We start from the raw sequence: 23,949 nt of genomic DNA on the forward strand, positions 1-23,949 counted from the left end.
AGGAAAAATCTCACAGATTCACGGAACTTGAGAAGGTTTTGGCACACCATGAACAAAATCCTTTTGACCCCGATTTTGGCATGAATTGGGGGTAGTAAGAATAGAGGAACATCTTGCAAGTAAATTGGTCAAGTGACATTACTGTTCATTAGAACATTTAGATCTCGGTCTAGTACCCTAATATATGTTTTATATTTTATAAAACACTAACATTTAAAAGTAGAAACTCAGGCAGCAAATCTCACGGATACAGCCTGATAAGGATCTGAACTCAGGGTATCCTTTACACTTCCTGACTTGTGTTTTATTGTTTCTCACCTCTGTTTTAAATTTATGTGACCCAGTTATTGGTTCCTTCTTGTTTTTACCCCTGTGCTTCCATTTACAAAACTCCAGGCTCCTCGCCAGCTTCTCTGATAAGCTGGATATGTGACCATACCAGGCATTTTTTTTTTTTTTTTGGTAGTTTTATTGAAGAATTGCTGGGTCCTGGGGGGAGGGTCACCCACCATAATACTCAGGAAATTCAGCTTAGATATCTCCCTTCTCCAAAGACTGCTTAGCCTTCAGGCCCTGACCTTCCGCCGTTTTCACCACCCTCTACCTTAACCCCATCGCTTTCAGCTCTGTTCCTCCTCCTTCTGACCCCTTTACTGGCAGAATGGTTTTCTACTTGTGACATCGGGCTGCCATCCCCCTAAGGCTTCCTTTGATCCTACGGAAGCCTTCACAGTGTCATAAAGCAGGCTCTCTGTTCCTATGAAGAAATTCTCCTGCCAGCGTTTTCTCTGATTGTTACATTTTTGTAGGGTATGTCACTTATGCAATGAGTTGAGACCCCTTGGTTAAACTGTCCTGGAAGTACAGTATGGTTACGTACACACGTGCTGCAGCCAGACAGCCCAAGCTCCAATCCCAGTTTCTCTTTACTTGGTGTATGATCTTGGACGAGTCACTCGTTGTCTCTGGGCTTCAGTTTTCTAATCTGTAAAATGGGATTACTAATAAAGCTACCATAATAAAGTTGTTGCAACAATTAAGAGAGTCCATATAGAGGGCTCAGAACAGGTCTTGGCACACGGTAACTGCCCAGTCCACGCACTGTTACCACTCTGGGTACCTGGAGGGTAGGATGAGAAGTCACCGGGGACCTGGAAGTGTTCCACTCAGATTGGACTGCGTCTGTTCCCTGAACATTCCATTCACTTTTCCTACATGTATTTTTGCTCCTACTGTTCACTTCAGATGAAGTAAAGAACTTTCTGCATGTTCACTTGTCAAATTCCAAAATGCTTTGTTCTTCCTAAACCATTCCTGATCCAGCCTATCTGAAATAATCTCTCCCACTGACTAGCTCTCAGCAGATTTTGATTTGTACTGTAGTTACATGTCTCATCTCCCCTTCTAAAGTAAGCTCCTTGAAACCAGATGCCATTTTTTTCCCTTCATAAAAGTCTGTAACATATAGAGGTAAATTTCCATGTAAATGACCCTTTTCTATTTTTTTATTCTAGATGGTGACTGCAGTAAACCTGAGGGGAAAAAGACCAGTCAGGCAGCCAAGGGGATGGCCTGTAGACCGCACTGGTTGTTGGCAGGGGCTGCCTTTGGCAGTCTTGTGTTCCTCACCCACTGGATTTTTGGAGAAGTCTCTCTTGTTTCCAGATGGGCAGTGAGTGGGCATCCCCATCCAGGGCCAGAGCCTAACCCCTTTGGGTGAGTTTGGGGTTGGAAGCAATTAAGAAATTGGCTGTTATGGTTGAAGGGAGAAATACCTCACTTGTTGAGCAGCTAGATCTGTGCCAGCCAGGTATTTCCTATTGTCCTTACCCTAGATATCAGCAACGTTGCATAAAATTATGGTGTACTCTGGAGGTGAGGAGCCAGAAGAGTATTTGCTCCAGTTCTGAAAAGTTACTACAGAGCAGATGAGGGAGCACTGAAGACTGTGAACAGCTCAGTAGGAGGTTCTGGGAGCTCCTGCAGGGGCACTCTGAGACTCTGAGGAATCTCCACATGCAAGACCATGCTCAGTGGCAGGGAAGACGTGGCATTCCCTGGCCATTTTCTCCAGAGTTCCCACTGCTCCCACCCCATTACAGTCATGGGCATTTGGTAGGATGAGACCAGAGTGCCTGATGAGAGACCACGTTGGCAGTTTGGGCATAGTTCTCGATTCTCTGCACATGAGGGAAGCCCAGAGAGAGCTCTGCACCCTCTGGTACTTTGGGACCTGCTCCTGCCGTGGGGCGCCCAAGGAGTTAGCAGTCTGGAGTTCAGGTGTTGGTGCACGTGCTTGGTCCTCATTAACGCTCTGTCTACTCTTCCTGACACCTCTTTTCTTCCATGGCCAGGTCCAACCTTTCATGTTAAACCTTTCAGGTCCTTTAAGGGAGAATCCTTAAAATATCTGCCTCAGGACTGAAATTCCCATATTTGGAGACACGCAACTTCCGGCTGGATCTTCCCCAGCATGTATCTGAGCCTATCCCACTGGTGTCTCAAACTCAGCATGTCACGCGTCTGGACTCAGTAGCTCCAGTCACCAAACATGTTCTTCCTCCTCCATGCCTTGGTTCTCTGTCTCCCCACCCCACCATCCAAGCCAGAAGCCAGGAGCCATCCTAGAACTCTGAGTCTTCCTCATTTTCTGCATTGAATTGGGCGTTAAGTCCAGTTGATTCTACTATTTCTCTTAAAGAGTCTTTCCCTTCTTCCCTATCTCTAACCATATCTGCCTTAGTGGAGTCCTCACCACCTTTCTCCAAGGCTGTTGCTGTTGTCTCCTAGTGGTCTCTCTTCAGTGTGGCCTTCTCCACACTGCCCCAGAGTGAGCTCTCTAAAATGCAAATCTGACTCCATCACTCCCTTGCTTAAAACTTTTTAGTGTTTTTTTTTCCCCTCCCATGCCAGATCACTTGTGACAGGATCTGCACACCCTTCCCCCCACCACATACACTTTTACAAATGCTCCCTACCTTATCCCGGTGCTTTACCCAGGCTGAAGTGGCTTTTAGTTCCTTAGAAGTTCTGGACTATTCTAGTCCTCCATCTGCATGTACATGCTCTTTCCTCTATCTGGGTTGCCTTCTCTGCATTGATATCCTGGCAAGCTCTTACTCACCCTTCAGAACCCAGCTCATGCATTGCCTCTGTGAAGTCTTTTCTCATTATCCCAAGGATTCCTTTATGCCACATACTACCTTGAATCTCCACCCCCCTTTATATCTCCTATTATTATTCTGTGTTACAATTTAAACAATATTAGTTATTTGATGTCTTTCTTCCTTTCCAGACACCATGGTCCTTGAGGGCAGGAAATGAGAAAAGGAACTAATATTTATGACTTACTTTGTGTCAGGCACTGAGCTAGGAATTTTACCTCTGTTATCTCATTCAGAGTCTATGTCTTTTTGATTTGGATGCTTTAGCACATGTGGGAGAAAGGGAGAGAATGAAGAAAGGCACAGAGGAAGAGAGGGGCAGGGATGGATTTTATTCCTTTTTCAAAAAATTAGTTTCAGTTGTACAAAGCAATATAATAGTTAGACATTTAAACCCCCCATAAACTGATAACCCACTCCCCAAGATACTACCCCTCTGACATCTTATATAGCTGTTACAATACCATTGACTATCTTCCCTGTGCTATACTCCACATCCCGTGATTATATATACCTATATATTTAGTTATAGTTACAGTCAATATTCTTCAACTTCAGCTTTAGGTGTATAGCACATTGGCCAGGCACCTACATGGCCCCTCTGATAAGTCCCGTGCCCATCTGGCTCCTTACATGGTCTTTACAACATTGTTGATTATATTCCCCATACTGTATTTACTACCAATTTGTATTTCTTAATGCCTTCACCTTCTTCACCCTGCCCCCAACCCCATTTCCATCAATCACCCTGGTAGATCTAGTGCCTATCGGGCACTGTACCTAGTTATTACAATATTATTGACTATATTCCTTATGCTATACCCTACATCTCCATGACTACTGTGTAGCAACCAATTTGTACTTCTTAATCCCTTCCCCTTTCACCCATCCTTTACACCCCTCCCATCTTAAAGAAGTCCCTCTAAGACTCCTTGTAATACTGGTTTGTGGTGATGAACTCCTTTTAGCTTTTTCTTGTCTGGGAAGCTACTTAACTGTCCTTCAATTCTAAATGACAGACTTGCTGGGTAGAGCAATCTTGGATGTATGTTGTTGCTTTTCATCACTTGGAATATTTCCTGGCACTCCCTTCTTGCCTGCAAAGTTTCTGTTGAGAAATCAGCTGACAGTCTTATGGGGGCTCCCTTGTAGGTAACCAACTGCTTTTCTCTTGGGGCTTTTAAGATTCTCTCTTTGTATTTAACTTTTGGCATTTTAATTGTGATGTGTCTTGGTGTTGGTCTCTTTGGATTTATCTTGTTTGGGATTCTCTGTGCTTCCTGGGCTTGTATGTCCATTTCCTTCACCAGGTTAGGGAAGTTTTCTGTCATTATTTCTTCAAATAGATTTTCAATTCCTTGTTCTGTCTCTTCTCCTTCTGGTACCCCTATAATGCAAATGTTGTTACGCTTGATATTCTCCCGGAGGCCCCTTAAACTTTCCTCAATTTTTTGGATTCTTTTTCCTTTTTGCTGTTTTGGTTGAGTGTTTTCTGCTACCTTATCTTCTACATCACTGGTTGGCTCTTCTGCTTCATTTAATCTACTGTTGATTCCCTGTAATATATTCTTCATTTCCATTACTGTATCTATTTCTGACTGGTTCTTTTTTGTGATTTTCATCTCTTTGTTGAAGTTCTCCCTGAGATCATTGAGCATTCTTATAACCAGTGTTTGAACTCTGCATCTAACAGATTGCTTATCTCTGTTTCGCTTAGTTCTTTTTTTTTGAGCTTCATTCTGTTCTTTTATTTGGGACATGTGTCTTTGCCTCCCCATGTTGGCTGCCTCCCTGTGTTTGTTTCTATGTATTAGGTATGGCTGCTATATCTTCCGGTGTAAGTAGATTGGCCTTTATGTAGTAGGTGGGCTGTGGGGTTCATTGGCGCAGTCTTTCTGGTCACCTGAGCCACGTGCTCCAGGTGTGTCCCTCGTGTGGGTTGTGTGTGCCCCCGTCTTGTAGTTGAGCCTTGGTTGATAGTTGTACATCAATGCTCTCTGGTTGTGAGGACTGGCCTTGACTACAGTGGAAGAATTGTTGTGCAGGGCTGACCCTATGGAGCAGGATCTGCCTCAGCGGGGCTCTGGTGCCTGCCCAATTCGTCCCTTGGGTGTTTCATACTTGGAGATGGCTGGGTGATGCTCCAGCTCATTTTGAAGCTGGCCACTGGGGGCTCCAGCCCCAGGATAACCTTGGAGAGGACCTGCTGTAGGTTTATTTCAACCACAGCCTGTAGCCCACCTGGGACCACCCAGTGGGAGCCAGAAAGAAATCTGCAGATGTCTCCTGCCCGTGCTGTGCTTGAAAGTGCCTTGAGAGGCCAACTTGTGAACCAAGGCCAGCTGCCGCTAATGTCAGCTTAGGGCTGCTCAGCCAGAGGTACAGGACATGCTCAAGCGAGATGCTGCTTGACTTAGTTCAGGGAACCTTTGAGAAACCCTGGGAAAGTGCAGCTTGATCCAGGGCAGGTGGTCTGCACGAAAAGCCACTGAAAGCCACCTGGATATGCCTGATAGTTGGGCAGGGCCAGGTCTCAAATCGCCAGGGCTGGGTGAACAAACAGCAGAGACTCAGAAATGGCTGCCACCTGTGTTCACATGCCAGGAAGGGGGAAGGGCTCAACAATGAAACAATGGCCTCTGTCAGTTCCTCCACCCAGGAGAAAGCCACTTCTCCAGCCCCCCGTCCCAAGCCAGACATCTCAATTCCCCACCATTTGTCCCTGCCACCTTTCCAGCTGCTGCCCAAGCACTGGAGCTCAGAGCGAATGATTCCATTAGTGGGTAAGTTTGTTCAGTCCCTTTAAGAGGGGCGCCTGTGAGTGCAGCCATACTCAGTCTCACTCAGTCACAATCTCCGCTGATTTTCACACCAAAATTTATGAGGACTTCTCTCCCCGGCACTGGAACCCTGGACTGGGGTGGGGCTGGGATCTCTCACTCCTCTAGGGGATGAGGGGGGACACCCAAAGCCAAAATAGCCCTCCCGATCTTTAAAGGTCACACGTGGGTGTGGGACCAGCCCATTCTGCGTCTCTGACCTTCTTACCAGTCTAGAGGTAGCTTCTTCTGCATGTCCTTAGGCGATTCTCAATAATGGTTGTTTTGTAGATTAGTTGTAATTTTGATGTGGTTGTGAAAGAAGGTAAGCACATCATTTACCTACTGCACCATCTTGGTTGTTCCAAGGAGTTTATTCTTATGTTTTAAAGCTTCATTTCCAAACTTCCCTGTGAAAACAAGCGTAAGTTGAGTGGAAGAGCAAAAGGAGAACTGGACCAGGAACCCGAGGCCAGGCTGGAGTCCTGGTTGGCAGCAGTAATTCACTGTCTAACTTTGGACCAGTCACATTGCATCCCTGGCCTTGTTTTCTCAGTGTAAAATCGGAGTTTTCTTTTCAGACATTTTATAATTATGTCGGAGCGAGACATTGAAGATGGAGATGCAACTCATGAGATCAGCATTCCCAAACTGTTTTCTGTGGAACACTGGTTTCTTGAGATGTTAATAGGTACTCTGAGAGGGAAAAAAAAAAGTATTTTAGACCGAATAGGTTTAGGAAATAGTGCATTTCATAGTCCTTTCTTGGTGATTCACAAAGCGCTTTAGCTTATTAGACTCTTGGAAGTTTCTTAAACTTCCTGGAACATGGAATTCCTTTTTTAGAACACCTGTGAAATGTCATAAAGCTGGTGTTTCTCAGAAACCTGTTTGAGAAATATTGCATTAGACCATCATCATCCATGTCTATCATAGCAGGAATTGCTGTCTAAAATTCACTAGATTCTATTTAAGGGAATGGGTTGTAGATAAGTTTTGATGGGATAAAGAGGTGAGAGATGGGAGAAAGAGGTGAGAGGGGCTCAGAGGGTGCTGGAGGGACTTTGGGAAACTGAAGAATCAGTGCAGACCATAGACACTGGGAGAATGAGGTCACAGGAACAACTGTGTTATAGTCACATGTTCCCGTCTCCCATCAGCCCCCGCACCCCAGCACTCCCAACCCTGTTCCTCTTACTCTTCTGTAGCATGTTCCACCTTCTGATAGCCTGTATTATTTGTGAATTGTGTTTATTGTTTGTCCTCCTCCCCACACTGGAACATGAGCCCTATGGAGAAAAGGGATATTTGTTCACTACTGTGTCCCAAACTCCTAGAACAGAGCCTGGCACATAATAGGTCCTCATAAACATTTGTTGTTGAATTAAGGATAGAAAAAGATTAACAGTGTGCTCCATGGCCTTTTGTCATACCTGGTCTTCTGTGGACCCAGTTTGACCCTTAACCTTAGGAGGAGGGAGTAGGCAGGATAGCAGCTGGGAGCCTCACTCCAGAGTCGAAGGGCCTTTGTGAGATTCTCAGTCCTGTGGGTGCTACTGTGTGTGATCTCAGGCCGGTTCCTTAAACCTTGCCTGCTGCGTAGTAAATGCTATGTTTTTAAGCTTAATTTATATTCAGCTACTTAATTGCATGCCATGTCCTAGCTATGGTTGCTGCTGGATTTCCCACCTAAAATTTAGTTAAATTCTTTTTTTCTTCCTCCTACAAGTTTTTGCCAAAGGAGCAAAAGAATGAAATAATGCATGGTTGTTTTAAAACACACAGCTATCAATTACTTATCAAACTGACACGGGTCCCAGAAAGGCAGAGACTGTAGATAAAAGCAGTATTGAGGTAGAGAAAAGAAAGAAAAGAGGCGAACTTAATAGAAACTATTCCCAGTGATTTTTTTCTTTTTGTCTTTGGCAGAGCCATTTAAAATGTGTCGCATGGTGGGTATGACTATAATATAACAGTCTGAGGAAGCTCACTCTGTTTCCCTTAAGCATGAAAGACTGCAGATAGCATTCAAGTCAGAGTTGTTTTCCCTTCAGTGTTCTGAATGTGTATGATATTGGATCCCAATGGGCTCTCGTTATTTCATTGGTTGTTTCATACTCATTATCTCTTGGGTGTACCTAGAGATAGGAGATATTTTTCTTTTTTATATATGGGACAGTGAAATATGATTAATGTCAGATGTTTTTACAGCATGTCTTTTTTTTTTTTTTTTTTTACAGAGGTGCAGTTCTGCTGAGTTTGGTGAGTGGATTGATGCTTCCAACATGTACATGGTTTCCGGGTACCAGTTTAATCTGGTGGGTTACAGGTATGTAGAGTTTACCTGCAGATATGTCAGTTGTTCAGCTTGGTTGTCCAATTTGCTTGCAAGCATGTGCCCCTGGACTAGAAGTAGATGCCCAGCCATACAAATGTGTGCTGTTGCCAAATGGGCTATTATAACCAGCTGCAACCCCTGTGGCCCCGATGTCACCATGATTACCAATGACCGCTGGCTCCAGGTTCCTGCTTCCTCCTATTTCATTTCCCCTTTCCTCCTGTAGCTGTCTAATTTCGCCTTGACTCTGCTGACAGTCTCCTCCATTTCCCAAATGACTTTTACAAGGCACGTGTGTCCTGTGTCTTCACATTTACTACTGAAGATCTGAGGAGATGGAGGGTTGTATGTAGCCATATTGCCCCCCCCAAGATTCCTTACTCCTCCCCCCTCCAAGATTCCTTCCTTGTCTGGTTTTCGGGAATGTCCTGCTTTGGGACTCCATAATGAAGCTCAATTTCCCTTTCTCTTCGATGTGTAGCAGTTTAGTTCCTCACCCCGCTACCCAGCTTTGGGGTCCACATTGGCTTATTCAGTCTGACTCTTCCCAGTCGCACCCGTTAGGCTCACAGAATATTGGTGAAGTCTGTCATGCTTCAGGAGCAATCTACCTGCTTTCCTATGACTGAATTGTCACTCTTCTACCTTCCCCTTAAGAGGCAGAAATGGTTCGAGTCAGTTTTAGTATTAAATACCACTCCCCCTCCCCTGCTCCCACTCTGTGACAGAGAGAATACTATATTTGATTTCCGTGCAGAGCGATGTCCTTATACAGACCAGTTAAGCAGGGTAGGCAGAGTGTTGCCTTAGATGCTGTGTGGATTTGTAAGATGGTGTATCGGTAATAGGGGTTGAATAACATAATAAGTAAATTTCCATACGCTCTCTCACCCTCACCCTTGCATGGAGATGTACGTGGAATCCAAATCGGTTGCTCAGTTAATGAGGATGACCAGGTCCTCATCCTCCTGGAGCTGGCTCAGTGGACTGTTGCAGTCCTGGTGAGCTGTTTCCACTTGCTTGTGTCTTTCCTGGTAGGCATCCCCTATGGGGTCTGTGGAAGTTCGTGTGAATTTTGGAGTAACCTTTCTTCTCATCAGAGAGATGCCTCATGAGATTCCTCAAGAAAAGGACCGGATACTTTTGTGAATGCTGAGTTTGCAATGAGCATATACCTATAGCTTCTGAATCTCTATGCAACTGGGAAAGGAACATGAAATACATTGAAAGTTTGTTCAGCATTTATATCATGCCTTTTCTCATGGAATATAAGCAATATGCTTATGGCTTCAAACATGGTAGAACTGAGGTCCACAGACACATCAACTGTTAGTTAAAGAACAGAAAAGCTGTGAATTTACAGTGTTATGCTTATGCTCATTTCCCTAGATAACTAAGGTCATTCTCTTGAGAGTCACACCTAATCTAAGTTTGCAGTCTCTCTAGAGCAGGGGTGTCCAAACTTTTTTCAACGTTTTTCACCAAGGGCCATATGCGGTAAAATACACAAACAGCCGGGCCACTCACTCGAGGTGAAGTACGTATTGCCTCACCTGGTTTATTTAAGTAACTAAATATATTTTTGGAATTTGCTGCAGGCCAATTACAAATGGATTGCGGGCCGCAGTCGGCCCACGGGCCGCAGTTTGGACACCCCTGCTCTAGAGTATTAAATAGTAGTTTAAAGGACCCTAAGGGCAAGCAGATGGAAGGCTTCTAATAGGCTATTGCAGTAGACAGAAAAGCAGGGCCATAATTCAGGAGCTTCATCTCCTACTCTGATCGCCTGCTCACCTGAAATAAGTTGGAGCTCACACTTAATTATCTGGAGATGGTACCCACTTTTCATGTGATTCATCCCTGGGAACTACATCATAAAGCAGAGTGTAAAAAAAGAAATCGTATTTTTTTCATTGTACAGATAAAGTTTGAAATCCCAACTGGGTCTCAGCATGAAATTAATTATGGCAAAGACCAAATTTCATAAGTTCAAAGAACTTTAAATCTTGATGGCAATTAGTAAAATCAAAGTTCTATTTTTAAAAAGATATTGATGTACTAAACAAATTCATAGGATCCCAGTGTACTATACAGTGTGCCTACAATTTTATTGTATGCAAAATTTCATCTATTGAAAATGAACATGTTAGGCACTATAAATATTATTGGGATGTTCATTTATTGTTAATTCTATTTGGTGTCTTAGATGTTGTAAAGATTTGGAGGAAATTATTTGGAAGGACTCAGTCTCAAACAAAAAACAGTTAAGGTGTGTAGTTAAGTGAAAAAGGCAAAGTGACTAAGAGTGTGTGTCATGTGCCAGCATTGGTGTACAAAAAGAAAAATGTGCATACATATATATTTCTATGCATAGGCTGTCTCTGGAAGAATGCAGAAAATGCTGACATTGGTTGCCTTCATTAAGAGGAACTAGTAGGTGACAATAGTTAGAGGGACTCTTTTTTATGTTTCGAATTTTGGACTTATAAACTGTTTAAAAATACAAATTTAGTGGATTTAAAAATACATAGCCTATGTCAAAATAGAAACTAAAAAATAAAAGCAATAACAGTCAAGGGAAATTTTAAGAGATGTTTTCTTTCCCTCTAGATAATTCTCTGTAGTAAGACAGAAGCAATCAGTCATTCTAATGTCTTTAGGTTAGAATATCAAATCAGAATTCATTCTATAAAAAGTAGTTATTGTAAGCTAGTAAACAGGAAAAATTCAATCTCACTAATAAACAAATGTAATTCAGAATTTGATACTATTTTCATCATTAATTTGGCAAAAATTTTTAGAAAAAATAATTTGGGCAGGGCTCAAAAGGTGAGACTTTTGGCAAGGTTTCTGGAGGAAATGAAGACTGGTATAAGCTTTCAGGAAAGCAACCGACTATATAGGTAATGATTCTTTAAAATGCTTTTACCTCTTGACACAGTCATTATACTTCTAAGAATCTATTTTAAGGCATAATCAGAGATGTAGTAAGAGATTAATTGGCAAAGAAAGATGTTCCTCATGGTGTCAGAAGCTTCATACATGGCCAACAATAGGAAAATGTTTGCTTATTTTGTGGTGTATTTATCCAGTGAAATAGTATATGTACATAAAAATTTTTAGGAAATAAATTAAAACATGAGAAAATGTTCTTGATATAATGTCACATAAGAAGCAGAATATAATCCTCAATATATGGTATGATTTCATTTATGTAAAAATACTTCTATATAGACATAGAAAAAGATTGAGAAACTGAACTACATCGGAGTATTGGCTGTGCTTTTTTTTTTTTCCCCCAAGTCAAGTTGTTGTCCTTTCAATCTTAGTTGTGGAGGGCGCAGCTCAGCTCCAGGTCCAGTTGCCGTTGCTTTGCAGGGGGAGCAGCCCACCATCCCTTGCGGGAGTCGAACTGACAACCTTGTGGTTGAGAGGAGTCACTCCAACCAACTGAGCCATCTGGGAGCTCAACGGCAGCTCAGCTCAAGGTGCCGTGTTCAATCGTAGTTGCAGGGGGCGCTGCTCACCATCCCTTGCGGGACTCCAGGTGTTGAACCGGCAACCTTGTGGTTGAGAGCCCACTGGCCCATGTGGGAATCAAACTGGCAGCCTTCGGAGTTAGGAGTATGGAGCTCCAACCGCCTGAGCCACCGGGCTGGCCCCATTTTTTTTTTAAATTAAAGTTTATTGGGGTGACAATTGTTAGTAAAGTTACATAGATTTCAGGTGTACGATTCTGTATTACATCATCTATAAATCCCATTGTGTGTTCATCACCCAGAGTCAGTTCTCCTACCATCACCATATATTTGATCCCCTTTACCCTCATCTTACCTTTCCCCCTTACCCTCTGGTAACCACTCAACTATTGTCTGTGTCTATGAGTTTTTGTTTCTCATTTGTTTGTCTTGTTCTTTTGTTGTTTTTGGTTTATATAACAACATATCAGTGAAACCATATGGTTCTCTGCTTTTCCTGTCTGACTTATTTCGCTTAGCATTATGTTCTCAAGATCCATGCATGTTGTCACAAATGGTCCTATTTCATATTTCTTACCGCTGAATAGTATTCCATTGTGTATATACCACAAGTTCTTTATCCATTCATCTATCAAAGGACATTTTGCTTGTTTCCATGTCTTGGCCACCGTAAATAAAGCTGCAATGAACATTGGAGCACACGTGTCTTTATGGATAAATGTTTTCAGATTTTTTTGGTAGACACCGGGGAGAGGGATTGCTGGGTCATATGGTAATTCTATTTGTAATTTTTTGAGGAACCTCCACACTGCTTTCCCTAGTGGCTGCACCAGTCTACATTCGGCTATGGTCATTTTAGGTCTTAGGCGATCCTTAATTGCTTCTTTAGAGTTCTGTATTTTTAAAATTTTTACAGTGAATAGGCATTACATTTTTTTATTTCAAAATGAAAACAAATTTTTTTCTGTTATTAAAATAACCATGTCAGATCTAAGTGTTTGAAGGTCTCACTGTGGGGTTAAACTATGTGAATTGTAAAAGGACCTGGAACCTGGTTCTCATGTTTCTCTGAGTTACGGTCTTTCTCTCTCTCTCTCTCTCTCTCTCTCTCGCTCGCTCGCTTGCTCGCTCGCTCTTTTTTTTAAAATTAATTTCAGGTGCACAAGACAAAGTAATACTTAGACGTTTATCATTTATATCCCTCACACTGTGTGAATCCCCCTCCCCCCATCCACTATCCCTCTGACATCACACAGAGCCATTACATTTCCACTGTCTCCCAATTGGGACACGTGTCCATCGGATAACCTACAAAATCTTTATGACATTATTGATTACGTTCCCCAAATTACTTTTCAAAATCCTGTGGCCATCTTGTGGTCACCAACTGTTTTCTACTCCCCTCACCTTCCCCCTTATCCCCCCCCACCCATCTAACAACCCTCAGTTTTTCCTCTATGTCTCCAAAACTGTTTCTCATTAGTTCATTCACTTATTCTTTTCTTTAGATTCCGCATATAAGTGAAATCATATGGTATTTGTCTTTCTCTGTCTGACTTATTTCACTTAACATAATGTTCTCTAGGTCCATCCATGTTGTTGCAAATGGTAAGATTTCTTTCTTCTTTATGGCTGCGTAATACTCCATTGTATAAATGTACCACAGTTTCTTAATCCAGTCATCTACCGATGGGCATTTTGGTTGTTTCCATGTCTTGGCTATTGTGTATAGTGCTGCAATAAACATAGGAGTGCATAAAGATTTTTGAATTGGAGTTTTGGATTTCTCCGGATAGATACCTAGGAGTGGAATTGCTGGATCATAAGGTAGTTCCATTTTCAGATTTTTGAGATACCTCCATACTGTTTTCCATAGTGGCTGCACCAATCTGCAATCCCACCAACAGTGCACAAGGGTTCCCTTTTCTCCACATCCGCGCCAGCACTTGTTGTTTGTTGATTTATTGATGATAGCCATTTTGACTGGGGTGAGGTGGTATCTCATTGTGGTTTTTATTTGCATTTCTCTGATGGTTAGTGAGGTTGAGCATTTCTTCATATGTCTGTTTGCCATCTGTATGTCCTTTTTAGAAAAATGTCTCTTCATGTCCTCTGCCCATTTTTTAATTGGGTTGTTTGTTTTTTTGGAGTTGAGTTGAGTGAGTTTTTTATAAATTTGTGATATTAACCCCTTATCAGATATATCATTGGCAAATATCTTTTCCCATTCAGTAGGATCCTTTTGTTTTATTGATGGTTTCCTTTGCTGTGAAAAAACTTTTTAGTTTGATGTAATCCCACATGTTTATTTTTTTCTCTTACTTCCCTCATGAGGGATATATCAGTAAAAATCTTACTCTGGGTAATGTCTGTGAAGTTTCTTCCTATATTTTCTTCTAGGAATTTTATGGTTTCAGATCTTACATTTAAGTCTTTAAGCCATTTTGAATTTATTTTTGTATATGGTGTAAGGAGGTGGTCCAGCTTCATTTTTTTTTTTTTGCATGTGTCTGTCCAGGTTTCCCAGCACCATTTATTGAATAGACTGTCTTTACCCCACCGTACATTCTTGCTTCCATTGTCATAGATTAAATGGCCATATAGGCATGGATTTATTTCTGGACTCTCTATTCTGTTCCATTGATCTATGTGTCTGTTTTTATGCCAGTACCATGCTGTTTTGATTACTGTAGCCTTGTAGTATAATTTGATGTCAGGTATTGTTATACCTCCCACTTTGTTCTTATTTCTCAAGATTGCTGAGGCTATCCGGGGTCTTTTATGGTCCCATATAAATTTTAGGATTATATGTTCTATTTCTGTGAAAAACGTCATTGGTAGTTTGATAGGAATTGCGTTGAATATGTATATTGCCTTAGGCAGTATGGACATTTTAACTATATTAATTCTTCCTATCCATGAACATGGTATGTGTTTCCATCTATTTGTATCTTCTTTCATTTCTTTCTTCAGTGTCTTATAATTTTCTGAGTACAGATCTTTTACTTCTTTGGTTAAATTTATTCCCAGGTATTTTATAGTCTTTGGAGCAATTGTAAATGGGATTGCTTTCTTAATTTCTCCTTCTGATGTTTTATTATTGGTATATACAAATGCAACTGATTTCTGAATATTAATTTTGTATCCTGCTACTTTACTAAATTCATCTATCAGCTCTAATAGTTTCTTGGTGGAGTCTTTAGGGTTCTCTATATATAGTATCATATCATCTGCATATAATGACAATTTTACTTCCTCCTTACTGATTTGGATGCCTTTTATTTCTTTTTCTTGTCTGATTGCTGTGGCTAGAACTTCCAGCACTATGTTGAATAGAAGTGGAGAAAGTGGGCAACCTTGCCTTGTTCCTGATCTTAAGGGGAATGATTTTAGCTTTTTCCCATTGAGTATGATGTTAGCTGCGATGAGTTACGGTCTTTGGAAGTGGGGAGGAATAGATGGTCACATGGCATTGTCTTGTGATGGTGCAGGTGGAACTTTCTGATGGCTGAAGCCATGAGCTCTAAGAAGCCATGAGCTGGAGCTGCTTCCCCCTCCCCCACCCCACCCCGCGTTGCTGGAGTTCTTGCCCCAAGCAACAGGAAAGTGATTGCTTATATATTGAGGTGTCTGCTGTAGACACTTTCCTAGGGTGGGGTCCAATTATACTACATTGATTGAAATGTGCAGAAAATATCATATTCTATGGAAAAGTATCATATTGATGGCTCTAAAATGGGGTGCTGTAAGACCCCGCTGACTTTCTCAAAGCTGATTTCACAGGAATTGGGAAAAATTCCCAATTTTTCCCTCAGGATTGGTTCAACAAATTAGCAAACAAGTGCCTGCCGTGGACCAGGCAGATCGCACAGCCCCCAAACCTTCTAGGCTGTTGGATAAGGACTGAAGTAACTGCAGAATTGCTAAAGCAGAGTGTCTACGATACGACCTCAGTCACATCTTTTAGGGCTGTGTGGTTGGGAAAGACACCTTACTTATTGTCGGACAAGGGGCAGCATTTAAATGGATGGAAATTCCTTTAGAATGTTCCCTAACAAAAACATTCTAGAAACCACACGGATTCTACATGTTTTCTAATGTCTTGCTTCTGGCTGGTTAAATTAAATGGACATGTTTTTCATATTACAGGTAAGTTCAGTTTTTTCAGTTTTTAGTGTTCTTAAGATCTTGACACAAATACCCTAAAAATGGCTTCTTCCCTCCCCACCACCATTCCTGAATAAATAGCACTGGACTGAAATTTACTAGACCCACATTGCACCTCCAGTTGTGCAAGTAACTAGCTGTGTGACCTTTAGCAAGTCACATTAACCTTGCTAGACTTCAGCTTCTCATTAGTGTGGAGATTGGACTTGCATGTCCCTCAGGTCCCTTCTGGCTCTAGATGGCTTCATGTTGGTCATCGTTTAAGCTTATTCTCCCCCCTCCCTTTTTTTGAGAAAATGGAAGAGACTGTTACTGCTTTCCTGTCTGATTATTTTTCTTTTTCTCTCTCACAAACAGGAGCAGCTTCAGCTGCAGGTCTCCTTTACCTGCCTACGTGGGCAGCCGCTGTTTCTGGCTGTGTACTCGCCCTCTTCACAGCGTCCATGTGGCCTCTAGTGCTGGGACATCTTATTAGCTCAGGGTCAAGTCCTGGGAAGACCATGACCACTGCCATGATATTTTATCTTCTAGATATATTTTTCTGTGCATGGTGCACAGCTTTTAAATTTGTCCCAGGAGGTGTCTACGCTAGAGAAAGATCTGATGTGCTTTTGGGTGCGTACATTTGCAAGGTCTGGATTAAAGTAATAACGACTAGAAAATACCCTTCAGGACTGCCTAGGATTTAGCACTTTACATTGACTGGTGGAAATAAGTAGGATGATCTTGCCTTTCTCATTAAAATAGTCACTTGATTTAAAAAAATAGGAAGAATGTGTGTATTGCTACTTAAAAACAAATTTCTTAATTCATCAGTGAGTTTCAGTATTATTTATTACTACAAAGGCCTTTTAAGAGACTTAGTTGGGGGGTGGTAGCTGGTTAGCTCACTTGGTTAGAGTGTGTGGTGCTAATAATACCAATGGTTGCCGGTTCGATCCCTGCATGGGCGACTGTGACCTGTGCCCTCCTTAAAAAAAAAAAAGGGACTCAGTTGGGGAAAATCAAGTTTAATTAATAATAAAGTGTAAAAGAGATACTGGGTAACATTTGTATTATAGGATATGCTGGGAAAAGTTACGGTCATGACAGTTCATGTTACTACTTCACTGATAGGCTTGTACATACATACAGGAATTGCGACTGTTGTTTTGGTTCTGAATTTTTATTACCATATTTTACCAATAAAATATTTTTGCATATATAAATCTTAGTGTGAACGATATGTTCCCAAATCATAGAATAAATACATTTTCCATTTCACTGGTTATGAACTTATGCACAAAAATTAAAATTTCCTAAACTCATCTCAGTTTAATACTTAAAAAATTATCTTCTGGCAATAATGAAATTACAGATGTATATACTAAGCATATAAAATCAAATGTTGCCTATCATTCTCATTTAAGTAAAATATGTCAGATGCTTCCAGGATAAAAATCTCTGAAAGATGAGGAGCCAATACATGTGAGGAGATTTAGTTCTTGTTTGTGCACACGTTCATTTTTCCATTTGTTCATTTATTCATTAAAAAAATTATTGCCCCCCTCCTGTGTTCCAGGCACAGTGCCCGGGGCTGGAGATGTAAGAGACGTAGTGTTCTTCCCCTTCTGAGGCTTCAGTGTAGTAGGGGGAACACCATATATAAAATTAAACAAATACTTAAGGGAATTACAGCTGGGGTGAGTGCTGCGCAGAAGTCTACGCTTCTTGAGATTCTTTACCGTCCCCCCTTGTGCCCTGGGTATACATCTAACTACTCTGTACATTTTCATATGACCTACTTCTGATCCCATTCTACTCCATGACCTAGACATCTGTCAGGACAGGCTGATTTGGAAGATATATTTTTAAATTGCCTGAAATATTTAAAATAACTTTGGAGAACTTGATATTTCTGGCAAGTACCCAAGCTCTCATCTAATTAAAGAAATCCGTTGCTGCATTTCCTCTGCGATAATCTTGGCTTTGCAAACCTTGTATGTCTTCTGGTTTCTTTCAGGTGTGTGTACTCTGTCCTGCTCTATCTTCCTGTCCAATGCCCTGCTTTTTTCTTACTCCAGCTTGCTTAGGGGTCTGCCATGTGGAGAAAACGAATGAAAGTAAGAGCCATTCTAAGCATAAGTTTATTTCTTTAGAATGTTATGAATGATGTGCTTTTTGAGTTCCTTCTCAACTACGAAATTTTTTTTTTAGTAAGAGTGGCATTATACGTATTGATAAGGCCACAAAAACTAAGAAATGTTGGTAGTGTTCAGAGTAGCTTTTCATATTATGAAAATCTGTATTAAATCAGAAACTAGTTATAAATTTATTGTCTGGGTTTCTCCTGCTATTTCCTGGAAATTGCACATAACTTTTTTTTTTTTTTTTTGGCTAGCCTTCTACCTAAGCTTAACTTTTACTTAGCATTTCCTAATTTATATATTATTCCATCATACTTGTGTTTCCATTCTTATTATATGCAATTTAGAAGTATATAAACTTTATACGTAAGCTACACTGTAATGCATCCCAGCTGAGCTCATTTTTATTGGTTGGCCTTATTGGCACAGGGTGAGTTCCAATGTGCATCCTCTGTGAGGACCCTGTGCCCAGAATATCCACATCTCAGGCCAGAATTATTGCCACAACCACTGCCATGTTAAGAACCTACATGGCCTCTTTAGCGCTCCTCAATTTGGTGCCTGTGAAGTCCCTTCAGTGGAGAAGATCGAGTCCCGAGTCCTGAGGGCCATTCAGAGGCTCCTTTCTCTCATGCTCCCCGCTCCCCTGAACAGTCACCTGTCAGTGATGTGCAGTCTTAGCAAACTAACAACTGGGAAACACTCAGGAGATGAAAAGAAATCCCTCATCAGGGTTCTACCTAGCTGATTTCTTATGATCAAAAGTACTATTAGAGTAATTGCTTAGGTACTGAGGTAAATGAAAAGCTGAATTTTCAGTGTGTGCCCATTTCATTGAAGTCTTGGCTCTTGAAATTTATCATTGGAAGGATTTGGGGATTAAAATGTAATATATTCTAATATATTCTTTCTTTTTTTTTTTTAAATAGGCACAGTGATGCTAATTATTGGACTGAATATGCTATTTGGTCCTAAGAAAAGCCTTCACTTCCTTCTTCAAACAAAAAACAGTCCAAAAGTACTTTTCAGAAAGAGTGAAAAATACATGAAACTTTGTAGGTATAGTTTTGCTTTCTTTTTAAAAGAATTTTATTAAAAATATAAATTTTCAGCATATATGAAATTGAAGAGTATAATAAACCTTCATGTACCCTTCACCCAGTTTCAACAATTAACATTTTCCCAGCGTTGTTATCATCTATTTCCTACTTTTTTTGGTGAAATACTTTAAAGCAAATCTCTGATACCATGTCATTTCAATCATAAGTACTCTGTATTAGCTTTGTTTCACTCCTAACGTAGATAAGATGATTTAACAGGTAGTTTCCAAAACGCTTTTTTTAAATAGTTGAGACTATTTATTCCATTTCTCTCCTTTTTTCTTTTTTTAGGAGATTAACTATGTTAACTTTTGGAATATTGATGGATTACAAACTCAAACATGAAATTGGTTTACTATTCAGTATCTGACTCATTTCAAATGGACTGTATTAAATAAAAATATTTATTGAATGTATAAACTTTGCAGATAGTGTATTAGAATACAATACATTCCATTATTATAATGCATAGTGTTATATAGGATACAAAGACATAGAAAAACTGATCTGCAACCTCAGTGACTTGATACTTAATTAAAGAAGACAAAGTATTATAGTGTACAGGGGTAGAAAACAATTAAGCTAAATAAAATTTTACTGTATTTCTAAAAGAAATGTCACAAAGCAATAAGACCATTATATAAAAACCTTAATATATGTTTGTCATAATTTGAAAAAATTATATTAAAATTTAGGGAAAATTTTTTAAATCTAGAGTTTTTTTGGTATGTTCTTGTATTTGAGTTATGTCCTTTTAAACCTGGATCTGACAGTTTTTGTTTGTTTTTAATCCTGACAATTGTTGTCTTATCTATTATTAAGAACCATAATTCTTTAATTCATTCATCAAATCAAGGCATTTGGAACAGTTTATTTACAAAGTTGTTTAGACAGTGTTATGTGATTTTTAAAAGTAGACTTTATTTTTAAGAGGAATTTTAGGTTCACACCAAAATTGAACAGAAAGTACAGAGATTTCTCATTTACCCCGTGACCCCACATACACACAGCCTCCCCCATGGTGAACATCCCCACCAGAGTGGGACATTTATTACAATCAGGGAGCCTCCACGGACACATCACTATCACCCCAAATCCACAGTTTACATTAGGGCTCACTCTTGGTGTTGTACATTCTGTGGGTTTGGACAAATGTATAATGACATGTATCCACCATTACTGTATCATACAGTTTCACTGACTTAAAAATCCTCTGTGATCTGTCTTTTCATCCCTCCCTCCCTCTACCCATGGCAACCATTATATTTATCTTTTTAAAACATTAATAGATTTTATTTTTTAGAATAGTTTTAGGTTTACAGAAAGATTAAGCAGAAAATCTAGAGTTCCCATATACCCCTTCTGACTCCTACCCCCACAATTTCCACCATTATTAACATTTTGTAATAGTGTGGTACATTTGTTGCAATTGATGAGCCAATATTGATAAATTATTGTTAACTAAAGTCCGTAGTTTACTCTTGAGTTTACTCTTTTGTTGTATGTTCTATGGGTTTTGACAAATGTATAATGTATCTACCATTATGTACCAAATAACACTTGTATACCAATGACATTTGTCTATATCAAATGACACATGCATCTACCATTACAGTATCATACAGAATAGTTTTGCTACGTAAACATACCCTGTGCTACACCTATTTGTCCCTCCCGCCTCCCAACTCCTGGCAACCACTGTTTTTTTTTGTTTTTTTTTTAACTGTCTCCGTTGTTTTGCCTTTTCTGGAATGTCAATCTTTGTCTTTTAACTTCAAAGTTTAATCTATTTTTATTGTGATTTCTGATGTATTAGGATTTATTTCTTTCATCTTACTTTCCTTTTTCTTTTCTACTTTCTCCAGGTGTATATTTTTTTCCTTATTTTCCTTCTTGATTTCTTTTGCGTTGATTGGGTTTTGTTTTTTTCTTATTCTCCTCCTCCCCACTCCTCTTTCTAGCTTGGAAATTATAGCTTTAATTTCTGTTCTTTTAGTAGTTGGTTATTTTTTTCTCAGCACATTAAAGATATTCCCCTGTCATCTAGTTTTTATTTTTGCTGAGAAGTCAGCTGTCTTTGCTCCTTTAAAGATAATCTGTCTTTTCTCTCTGGCAGTTATATTTGTTTTGGTGTTCTGCAGTTTCACTGTGACTCGTGTATCTAGTTGTAGATCCTCCTTCCTCTCAGCCCACCTACCACTCATCTGGCTTGGGAGTCTTTGGGATTTCTGAACCTAAGAGTCATATCTTTTATCAATTCTGGAAAATTCTCAGCATTATTACTGCAAATATTTCCTCTTATTCTTTCTCTTTTTCCCTTTTGGACTCCAATTAGATATGTGCTGGACCTTGTGATCCTCTTCCCATATCTCTTAACCTCTTTCATATACTGTACCTTTGTTTTTCAGCTGCCCCTTGCACTAATTCTCTATTCAGCTTTGTCTGATCTGCTGTTTGTGTTGTCCATTGAGCATCTAATTTAAATTATTATAAATATTATATAACTTTATTGCTGGAAATCTTCCTGATTATTGAGTTAGTCTTATCTTCCTGAGTCATACTATTGAATGCCTTCTTTTACTTTTCTAAACATGTTAAGCCTGCTTATTTTCTGATTCTGAAAGTTCCCGTATCTGAAGTATTTTTGGGCTTCATTTTGCAGGTATTTTTTTTCCTGCTGGTTACTGCTCATGGAGACTTGTTTTCTTATATATTATTTTCTACACACACACACAATTTATTTATTTATTTATTTATTTATTTATTTATTTATTTATGCTTTATTTTTATTTTAAGCCTATGGTCATTGGAATATTTTTAGGAAAGATTCTTTGAAACGTCATTTTAAAGTATGGGTTATGTATGCATGTCACCCGGAAAATTAATGCAGGAATTAGACATTTCCCCTCTGCACAAAATCCTTGATTAATAGTTTCAATAATTTCATGAAAACTATTTTTTAAGAAACTTAATTTTTTAAACAAATATATTTTCTTTCTATTTAGTTTTGTGGCTGCTTGTTGGTATGGGCTTATTAGGATTAGGACTACGGCATAAAGCCTATGAGAGGAACTTGGGCAAAAGGGTAAGTAATTAAAAATCTTGCTATAGAATTTTGGATGATATATATGTATGTACATACATTTGTACACTTCATAGTATGATTGAACTCTAGACCCAGGTCTAATGACCTCAGGGCCCTGGAACCTATCTCCTCAGCCATTAGGTCAGAGGCCGATAACACAATGGAATTGTTTTCTGAAGTTGGGTTCTTGGGACAGGATAGAGACCCATATATTAGAGGCAAACTGCTCATGATTTTGTTATATGAAGTTATTTTTATCCCATGATTAAAATTTTATCCCATGGCTAAATCATCCCATGATTTAACATATCTAAACCGTGAAATAAAGGACTATTTTATAATGGGCTTCTTTGTACTGTCTGGTAGATACTGCTGTGGGCAACAATGTGAGATTCTTTTAATTTAAGAAAAATCTTGGGTGGTGAACACACAATATGATATATAGATGATGTATTACAGAATTGTACACCTGAAATCTATGGAACTTTACTAACAATTGTCACCCCAAGAAACTTAAAAAAAAAGAAAAAGAAAAAAAATCTTACAGGCTTCTCTTGTTTAGTTTTTTTTTTTTTTTTTTTTTTTTTAATTAAATTTATTGGGATGACAATTGTTAGTAAAATTACATAGATTTCAGGTGTACAATTCTGTATTACATCATCTATAAATCCCATTGTGTGTTCATCACCCAGAGTCACTTCTTCCATCACCATATATTCGATCCCCCTTACCCTCACCTCCACCCCCACCCCCCTTACCCTCTGGCAACCACTAAACTATTGTCCGTGTCTATGAGTTTCTGTTTCTCATTTGTTTGTCTTGTTCTTTTGTTGTTTTTGGTTTATATACCACATATCAGTGAAATCACATGGTTCTCTGCCTGACTTGTTTCGCTCAGCATTACTCTCTCAAGATCCATCCATGTTGTCACAAATGTTCCTATATCATCTTTTCTCACTGCCGAATAGTATTCCATTGTGTATATGTACCACAACTTCTTTATCCATTCATCTATCGAAGGACATTTTGGTTGTTTCCATGTCTTGGCCACCGTAAACAAAGCTGCAATGAACATTGGCGCACGTGTCTTTATCTCTAAATGTTTTCAGATTTTTGGGTAGATACCCAGGAGAGGGATTGCTGGGTCATACGGCAATTCTATTCGTAATTCTTTGAGGAACCTCCACACTGCCTTCCATAACGGCTGCACCAGTCTGCATTCCCACCAACAGTGTATGAGGGTTCCTTTTTCTCCACAGCCTCTCCAACATTTGTTTCTATTTGTCTTGTTGATGATAGCCATTCTGACTGGGGTGAGGTGATATCTCATTGTGGTTTTGATTTGCATTTCTCTGATGATTAGTGATGTTGAGCATTTTTTCATATGTTTATTTGCCATTTGTATGTCCTCTTTGGAGAAATGTCTCTTCAAGTCCTCTGCCCATTTTCAATTGGGTTGTTTGTTTTTTTGTTGTTGAGTTGCATGAGTTCCTTGTATATTCTGGATACTAGCCCCTTATCGGAGGCACTGTTTGCAAAAATCTTCTCCCATTCAGTTGGTGGCCTCTTTATTTTGTCAATGGTTTCTTTCGCTGTGCAGAAGCTTTTAAGTTTCATATAGTCCCATTCGTTTATTTTAGCTTTTACTTCCATTGCCTTTGGAGTCAAGTT

At 39.7% G+C, this 23,949-nt stretch overlaps 1 protein-coding gene across 1 annotated transcript in view; it reads left to right on the forward strand.

Moving 5' to 3' along the window:
* The window catches only part of CWH43 (cell wall biogenesis 43 C-terminal homolog), a 101,050-nt gene that overhangs the window by 52,702 nt on the left and 24,399 nt on the right, over positions 1-23,949 (forward strand). The window contains exons 11-15 of the mRNA XM_074324671.1: positions 1,515-1,716; positions 8,224-8,312; positions 16,325-16,582; positions 19,023-19,148; positions 22,199-22,278. Of these exons, the coding sequence (XP_074180772.1) occupies positions 1,515-1,716; positions 8,224-8,312; positions 16,325-16,582; positions 19,023-19,148; positions 22,199-22,278 (755 nt within the window). The remainder of the gene's footprint in view (positions 1-1,514; positions 1,717-8,223; positions 8,313-16,324; positions 16,583-19,022; positions 19,149-22,198; positions 22,279-23,949) is intronic.

Source organism: Rhinolophus sinicus, linkage group LG02 (assembly GCF_036562045.2).
Source record: "Rhinolophus sinicus isolate RSC01 linkage group LG02, ASM3656204v1, whole genome shotgun sequence".
NCBI classification, from domain to species: Eukaryota; Metazoa; Chordata; class Mammalia; order Chiroptera; family Rhinolophidae; genus Rhinolophus; species Rhinolophus sinicus.